Source organism: Elephantulus edwardii, unplaced genomic scaffold (genome assembly GCF_000299155.1).
Source record: "Elephantulus edwardii isolate Elephantulus edwardi_28Jun2011 unplaced genomic scaffold, EleEdw1.0 scaffold00045, whole genome shotgun sequence".
NCBI lineage: Eukaryota > Metazoa > Chordata > Mammalia > Macroscelidea > Macroscelididae > Elephantulus > Elephantulus edwardii.
This window is the reverse complement of record NW_006399795.1, coordinates 18,483,140-18,491,674: the sequence shown is the minus strand read 5'-3', so window position 1 is coordinate 18,491,674 and position 8,535 is coordinate 18,483,140. Positions and strand designations below refer to the sequence as shown.

At 49.6% G+C, this 8,535-nt stretch overlaps 1 protein-coding gene across 1 annotated transcript in view; it reads left to right on the top strand.

Annotated features, from left to right (window-relative positions):
• Positions 1-6,500: 6,500 nt before the first annotated feature.
• KXD1 (KxDL motif containing 1) overlaps positions 6,501-8,535 on the top strand; it is a gene marked incomplete at its 3' end in the record, with an annotated part of 10,608 nt that continues 8,573 nt past the window's right edge. Inside the window, exons 1-2 of the mRNA XM_006885875.1 lie at positions 6,501-6,601; positions 7,467-7,619. Of these exons, the coding sequence (XP_006885937.1) occupies positions 6,501-6,601; positions 7,467-7,619 (254 nt within the window). The remainder of the gene's footprint in view (positions 6,602-7,466; positions 7,620-8,535) is intronic.

The window sequence follows — 8,535 nt, the reverse complement described above, 5'->3', positions numbered from 1 at the left end:
ACGATTGATTAAAATCCAGTATTATTTGTAAACTTTGACTCAAAACTCTAAGATGCACCACATGGCTATAATGACCAAAAAACTGGGGACAAGCTCACCTCAAGGGATATTCTATAAACCGAGCAGTAGTCTTCATAATTACGGTCTTGAAAGATGGAAAAGACTAAGGAACTCTATGAGAGCTCTGGTGGCTTAGTAGTAAGCCATTGCACTGCCAACCCTAAAGCACTCAGTTCGAATTCACCAGCTGCTCCGCAGGAGAACGATGGGCAATCTCCTGTGTGATTTAAAGTCTTTGAAAACCCATTTTTTGAAAACCCACGAGTTGGTAATGACTAAAGGGCACATAACATGAACTGGAGGGGGGTGGCAAAGTTCTCCAAAAGTAGAGCAGCAGTGATTTTTGGAATTCGACTGACCTTGATTCCTAGCTTGGAATGCAGGGCACTTGGTCCTTCATTATCTAAGGTCATTCGAGTAATGTAAGCACCAACTGCTATCAGGACTCAGTCTTCTCATCTATAAAATGGGAGAAGCCACTTTGACACTTCCCCACTTCCGGGCTGCTCGAGTTGTGCGTAAACACAAAGGGGACGACTTGATTGGCTACTTATTGTGACGCCTACGTCCTGCCCCTTCCTGCTCCCCCTCGCTGGCACGCACGTAGGCCCCGGTTCACGTCGCCGCGCGCGCACTTATACGCTCGGTGCGTGGTGACGTTCCGGCGGCGCGGACGCCCTCCCGGAAGCGCGAGCAAGGCCGCCAGATGTGCAGGTGCTGCAGCCGCCGCCGCCGGGGCCGAGGCCGGGGTGGGACCGGGGGCTCCGGGAAAGCCGGGCCGGGTCGGGCGCGGCCCCCAGGTTTGCCGCGGGGTGGGGCGCGCCTCTGGCCACATCTGGTGCCCGCCCCGCCTGTGCCTCAGTTTCCCCATCTACGCAGTGGGCTCGCAGACAGCGTTGCTGGCAGATCCCAAACCGGGGCACAGAAGTTAGGGTTGCTTCCGTTTAGGTTGTATGTGCGGTGTCATCTGGAGCTAGGAATTGCTGGATTGTGCCTCAGTTTCTCTTGATTTGTAGTGGTGAGGCATGAGGGATGTAGTCCCAACCTCTGGGGAGTTGTGAGGTCGAGCAGCAAAATCCGGGCCCTTCTGCTCCATAATTTCGATGGAGTTGCAGTGCCTCTCCGCCTCCACGTATGACCTTGGGATAGTGAGGTCTCGCTTGTGAGCCTCAGTTTACTTTGGGTACAATATTCCCTACCTCGTAGGGGTAATGAGAACACCTAAGGGACAGAGCACTAGTTAAAATGTTAATTCCCAGCCCTAGCTCCCAGACGTCTTCAGACTCTTGGAGAATCAGCGAGTCTTCCAGTTTCCGTTGCCCCAATCCTCACAGATAGCGCTGAGGACACCCTCACTCTTCAGTAGTCCCATTTTCTGGATGAGGTAACTGATTCAGGTGTGATGACTTGCCCAAAGTCACAAAAAAATTGTTCATTACCTGTTTTTCCTTCTATCAAGGTACTTAGAGCAAGGAAGGAATGAGAGACACCTGCTGGGTTATTTCTGCACTCTTAGGGAGAGCTTATTAAGAGCGACAGCTGGTGGGGAGGGGATGTGGTGGATCCCTTAGACGTCATATATGAGAGACAGACAGACAATACACTGGCTCTGGAGCAGATCTGTTTGCCCAGGACCTGTATAATCAGGTGCTGACCTGGTGGGCCAGATGGCCTTACACCAAGGGTGACCATTCCTGGCACAGTTGGAGCTTAATAAACATAGTAGTTACTGGGATAGTGGCAGTTTTGACAGCTAATGAAAGGCATAAGACCCAAACTAAACAAAATACCCAAACCCATTGCTTACAAACTGAGCTCCGTTGGATTTTTTAACAGTTGTCCTTAAAAGCTTGCCTTTCTGCGCTGCTCGATGGTTCATATTGCTAGTCTGTAGTCCAGCACAAACCTTGATGCCTTCCTGGAAGACGTTCAGGGATGCATGTTCAAGACACTAGTTACTCTTTGACTTCCACCTTGGTTTTTTGGGGGAAAGCAGTTTCAGTTGCTATTGTTTGTAGAATGAGGCAATTTCACACATACACAAATCCCTAAAAAAATGAGAAGTCTGGAAGAAATCTGCTGCTGTAAGAAGCAGCTGCCCTGCTGTGGACAGATAGTAAACGCCTATTCATATCATTTTTTTAATCCCATTGAGTCAGAACCGCCCCATAGCTGATCCTCTTCAGAGTCAGTAAATTGCTCAGGAGAAGAATGCCCATCTTCTTCCCACGGAACAACTGGTGGATTTGAACCGTGTGCCTTTGGGTTGGAGGCACCACTCCTTACCACTAGTGCTCCCTTGGCTTCTCTGACTGTATGGCCTAAGGGTCAGCATTTTCGCATCAGTAAATAAAGAGGATAAATAACTTCCATTACATGAGCTGGGTGTTATGTGTGGTATACAGCAACTGCTGTAGAAGTGGGGAATTAGTTTAGGTGGGCCATGAGGACTCTTCACAATCCTGGGTGTAGCCTTTGTGTGGATCTCAGCTTCCCACACAGCACAACAAAATGCTGCCCAGTCCTGTACCATCTCCATTATCAGTTCCAGTTAGACCTTTATGATCTGTGGAGTTTTACTGGCTGGTTTTCAGAAGCTGATTGTCAGGCCTTTCTTCCTAGTCTTCATCTGGTAACCAACCAACCAACAAACCTACTGCCATCAAGTTAGTTGTAACTCATGACAACCTGATGTGATGGAGTAGAACTGCCCCATAGGATTTTCATGGCTGTAATTAAAGGAGCATGTCACCAGAATGCTTCTGGGTGGGATGGACCACCAACATAGTAAGCGAGTGTGAATGGTTTGCTGTATTTGGAATTTTATTTTACTTTTTAAGCTGCATGGAAGTACGTTGAACATCCTAACAACATGTGTGACAGCTGAAGGATGGCTGTATTTGGAATGTCTTGGCCAGGTCTTAAATTCCAATCTTCCACATAGAAGGCAAGGGCTCTCCCACTGCGCCACCACTGCCGCGTGGATTTCTGGTGAAACGGGCTCCTGTATGTGACCTTTAGCCTTGTTCTTTGGAGAAACATCTTAGGGGGTACCTATGCCCTAGTTTCCCCACCCTAGACAGTTTGCTACTTTTATCTGGATTGGTTGACATATCCTGGGTAAGCTGTAAACAGCATTTTGTCTGGTCCTAGGATGCAGCCTGCACTGTCATTGGTATGCGCTTTGCAGGGATTGGTCATTGTATTTAGGCAAATGAAGTGCCTGTGGTCCACCAAGAGGGGATTGGTCGATTCCTGACCCTGGTCATGGAGGGCCATGCTTTAAAACTGACCAGAAATAGTTTGTTTATAAATATTATTACCACACTGAGGTAAGAAGGCTAAAAGGGAAGAAGAGGGAAAGGAAGGCAAGCACCTCCTAAAAAGCTGTGACACAAATCAAGGACTGTAACCTCAGACAGCAAGTGACCTGGAAGGGGCACTGTTGCAGAGTGGTGGTCACAGGCCTGGAAGGGTCATGTGGCAATTGGTGGTGACACAGAGGCTGAAGGCAGAAGGCAGAGAGGCTTGTCAGGGGGCCAACAGGAGGCCTACATGTCTGAGATGGGAGCTGTGTCACCGAGGGAAGGACCTTGCCGTCATGACAGAGCGTTGTCCTGAAGAAGAAAGGGCCCACCCTTCGCCTTTGTGCTTCCTGATCCTGAGTTGTAGCCTGTTGTACTGGATTCCAAATTATGCTTTGTTATTTCCTTAATAAACCACTGAATTGGGAGTATGATGTTTGAGTTCCATGTGCCCGTTGCAACAGACTCCCCCCTCCCTGCCCCCATTGTTGTGTACCGTCTAGTTGGATCCGACTGGCACAGGAGGAGACTACCCCTCATACTCCGGCAGAGCATCTGGTAGATTCCAACTGCACACCTTTGAGATTGCAGTACAGCTTCTTGCCACTAGGTCACCAGAGCTCCCTTGCAATAGATTCTTGAACCCAACTGAAATAGAGAGTGCTGGAGGAAGGACCACTGGTGTCAGAATTGGTAACAAGTTTGGAAAGCATAGGTACGCTGACCACAGTATCATGGGAATTGGCTTTTGGCTCACCTAGGTTGTATGGCCCTGGTGTGTCCACTTGCCATACAGAGGTAACTTGTAGTTGCTGTGAAGTTGAACACTGTGATACTGATTTGTCAAATGTGATAATGGTTAACCATGGTGGACTGGACAGTGTTTGGTGGAGATCCCTGATTAAAATAAGCTTGGAAACAGGAGTGGCACCACTTCCATAAATAGCTTGCCTCTGGAAACCCTATGAACCTGGAGAAAGGATGAAAATCGCACAAGTGTTGAGGACTTTCATTCATAGGGTCGCTATAAGTCGCCTACAACTCGACGGCACTTAACAACAAGAACCTTTGTGAAGTTAAAATAGATTTTGCTGCTACTACCAGGCCAGTTTTTCTAGGTCTTAGACAATTGCACATGGACTTTTGGCCATGAAATACATGGGCTCTGTGAGGATTCTGTCTTTTTCCTGAACTAAAGGAGGGACAGTGTTGAAGCTGGGGCCCTCCCTGCCTGACTTGGTTTGGGAGCCCCACCCACCCAGATGGTCCTCAATGAGCTTTGGAAGCTGGAGCTGCAGAACCATCTGGTTTGCCCATAGCCTGACTATGGGTGCCTGAAATTCTTGCCTTTGATTTCCTAATACTTGTCTGGTATTCAATCTTATTTGAAAGGATCTGTTGATGACTTGCATGCCCAGTTCTGGGCAGGGTGTTAAAGACAGATCACTGAACAAGACGGAGGCAGCTTTGTCCTGATGGAGCTGAGACTAAGACAGTTCTGGAAGAGAAGGACCAATGAAAAGATTAAAAAAGGGAATGTGGTAGGAGTTCCTCAGGTCTAGAGTGGCCCTTGAAGCCTCCTCGGGAGAGGAGACACACATCGGAGGTGAACAATGACTTGAGAGTATTGGGATGCATAGAGAATGAGAAAAGATGGGTGTATGAGTCTCCTATGGCTGCTGTAACAAAGGACTGCATACAGGGAACTTGAAGCCACAGGAATTCATCCCCCCATAGTTCTGGAGGCCAGAAAGCCAAAATGAAGGTGTCAGGAGAGCTGTGCTCTGGCTGAATGGAGGAGAAACTGCCTTCTGTTTCTGTTGCTGGCAGTCTTTAATGTTCTTTGGCCTATTGCTGCATCACTCTTAGTCCCCACCTCTCTCTTCACTTGGTCTTCTCCCTGCATCTTTGTCATCTTGTTTTCTTTTTTTAATTTTAATTTTATTATTTTTGTACGTGTACCATCAAATCAAATCTGACTGGTACAGGAGGTGATTGTTTCTCCTTCTCTCCAGCAGAGTATCTGGTGGATTCAAACTGTGCACCTCTGGCATTGCAGTGCAACTTCTTGCCACTAGGCCACCAGAGCTCACCACGTCATCTCATTTTTTTATGACAACAATTGTCATTCTAGGTTTAGGGCTCCCTTTCAGGAAGCCAGGTGTTATAGTAGGCTAACTGTTGAACTGCTAACCAAAAGGTCAGCAGTTCAAACACACTCATCACTCTGTGGGAGAAGGATGAGAAGAGTCTCCTCACATTAAGACCTAGAGCATCGGAAACCCGCTGGAGTGTCATCATGCGTTGGCATCAACTTGACGGCAGTGGTTTTGGTGTTTTTTGGCATGATGACCTCAGAGGGCGAGGGCACTGGTGGTTCAGTGGTAGCAGGAGAAACAGGGAGGTCGTGTGTGCAGTGTCTGAACTCATGTGTCCAGTATGAGTTGTGTTTTACAAACTTGACTTTGAGCTCTCCCCCTATAAAAGTGAAACAAGACAGCAGTTGCTGCCTAGTTGACGTGGAATCGCTGGGCCTTGCTTTTTTTCTGAGGTGATCCTGGATGGACTTGAACCTCCAGCCTTCCGATGAGCAGCCATGTGTATAACCATCCAGGAACACCTGTCTTTCTAAAATAAATGAAAACAACAGAGGCAAGAAGCTGCACTGCAATCCCAGAGGTAGGTGGTTCAAATCCACTAGATGCTTTGCTGGAGAAGGAGGGGCAATCTCTTCCTGTACCAGTCAGATCAGATTTGACAGTACACACACAAAATAATAAAACAAAAAGGCCCCCAAACCCACTGTCATTGAGTGGATTCTGACAGTGACACCCCACTCCCACCCTGAGTTTCCAAGGCTGTTAAGTCTTAACCAGAGAAGGTTCCCTCATCTTGTTCTTGCTGGTAAATTTGAACTGCCGATCTTTTGGTTGCAGCCTATCATATTTTGCGTTACATCCCCAGGGCTCCTTTGAGCTCTCCTAATGCCCCAATTCCTTAAGTGGTGCACCTGAGACTCTGGTAGCCTGACTGCCACCGCCCCCCACTCGACCCCCGGTCCTACCTTCTCTGTGCCTGGAGCTGACGCTGCCTTTGTCCTTCCACCCATTTCAGACAGCGGAGGAGGAAGAAGAGATGGATACCCCAGACTCGGCCTCGAAGGTCTTCTGCAGCCGCATCCTGAGCATGGTGAATGCAGATGACGTCAACGCCATCATCCTGGCCCAGAAGAACATGTGAGTGGGAGGGGCTGCCTGCTGGCCCGCTTGCCCACCCTACCCTGGCCCACTGGGGTGATAAAATGAAGGAAACGAGCAAATCTGGCTTCCGAGCGCATTCCTCCCTGGCCTGGGGGTGAGGTTCTGGACAGGAAGCAGGGCCTGGAGAAGGGTTTGCAGCTGTCTACAGGCTGACATGGGCTGCCCAGGCTTCTGTCCTGAGGCATAAGTGAGGTAGCAGAGGACAGGCTGGGCTGCGGAGGGGCTTCAGGGTGCCCAGGGAGCTGGGGAGCTGTCGTCCTGACAGGACAGAGTGTCTTGTGTCTGCCCAGTGTGAGGTCTCTGGAGGGGGCTTTGTCCTCTGCTGCAGCTTCACCCTAACCTGTCCTTGCCTGTGGAGGAACAGAACTGACAGATATGTGTTCAGCCTTCAAAACTTTGGGATGGAAGCCCTTTGAGGCTTCGGTTTAGCTCCTGAATGGTCTTTCCACACCTCATTTACAGCACAGCACAGATGGGATCTCCCAGCCGTGCCCTTGATCTGAACATGAATGCATGTGGGACATAGTAATAACCCTCTCTTTCCTCATTCTCTAGGTCTGATGGCACTGGTCCCGGGGGACTCCCATCCCCATCCCCCTGACTCTGTACGGTCAAGGGTGGGCTCGAGGGAAGAACCTGGGGCTGGAGGTGTCAGAGCAGAAGTAGCAAGCGTGCTTGAAGGGAATGGAGACAGTGCACATTTGGGTTGGCATGTGAAGCTCAGCAGGATGAGGCCCTGGGGCAGGACAGGAATTAGCAGGGCCAGTTCAGGATGGGGGTGCGGGTCAGACAGTGCCCTAGAGGCGGGGCACAAGACCAAGGAGAGTCCCTCTGCTGCCAGGCTGGACCGCTTTGAGAAGACCAATGAGATGCTACTGAACTTCAACAACCTGTCAAGTGCCCGCCTTCAGCAGATGAATGAGCGCTTCCTGCATCACACGAGGACCCTGGTTGAGATGAAGAGGGATCTGGACAGCATCTTCCGCAGGATCAGGTGGGTGCTCACGCTGCGCCCAGCCCACCTGGTCTCACCCTTTCCCTGCTCGGCCCGTCCTTGGCTTCAGCCCACCACTTTAGTCTGTGTTTCCTGGCATTCCAAGTGAGTCTTGACTCTCTCCCCTCCTCAGTGAAATCGTCCCTCCCAAGGAGATTCTGCTTGTTTATTTTTCTTTCCCCTCTGGATAACTTTAGGGAATTTATTAGGGAAGTAACAGGTTACAGCTCGGGTTGGAAGCACTCAGGATACAGTCTTTCAGTCAGGACAGTTTCTCTTCAAGTGTGCGTACACGCTGGTCTCCCTGACCCCAGGCCTTGTCGCTCGGAACATGCCTGGCACCTGGGCAGATGTGACAACACTCCGTTAGTCTGGACAGCTGCGCTCTTCCCTCCGCCACTACTAGGCCTAGGCCAGGGTGCTCTGTTCCTGCTCTGTAGGGTGGCTGACTGTGTTCAGCTCTGGCACACACTGGGCTCTGGTCCTGCACCACCTCTGCCACTGGTGTTGGTTATCTCTGTTGTGGTCGCGAGGTTTCACTATGGATATCACACTCTGTCTCCCAAGAGGAATCTCTGACCTAAAGGATGAACTATACTCTTGTGCTGCTTTTCTCTGAATGATACTGAGATCCCTCTGAACCTCCTTGATTTAAGCACAAGGGCTTAAAGGATGGTAAAACTGGGTGGTCCCCTACTCAGTGGTCTGTTTTTGGCAATCACCTTATTTGTATATTACCATTCCAGAGAGCACTGGTGGTCTAGTGAGTAGGGTGTTGCAGACCAAGGGTCCCAAAGCATAGAATAATTTTATAATTATTAATAAAGAGACAAACAGCCAGGAATGAGGTAGAGCAGAGAGCGTAAAACAGGGGGTCAACAGTTCTCGACTGAAGACCTCGAGCCATGCTTCTCTG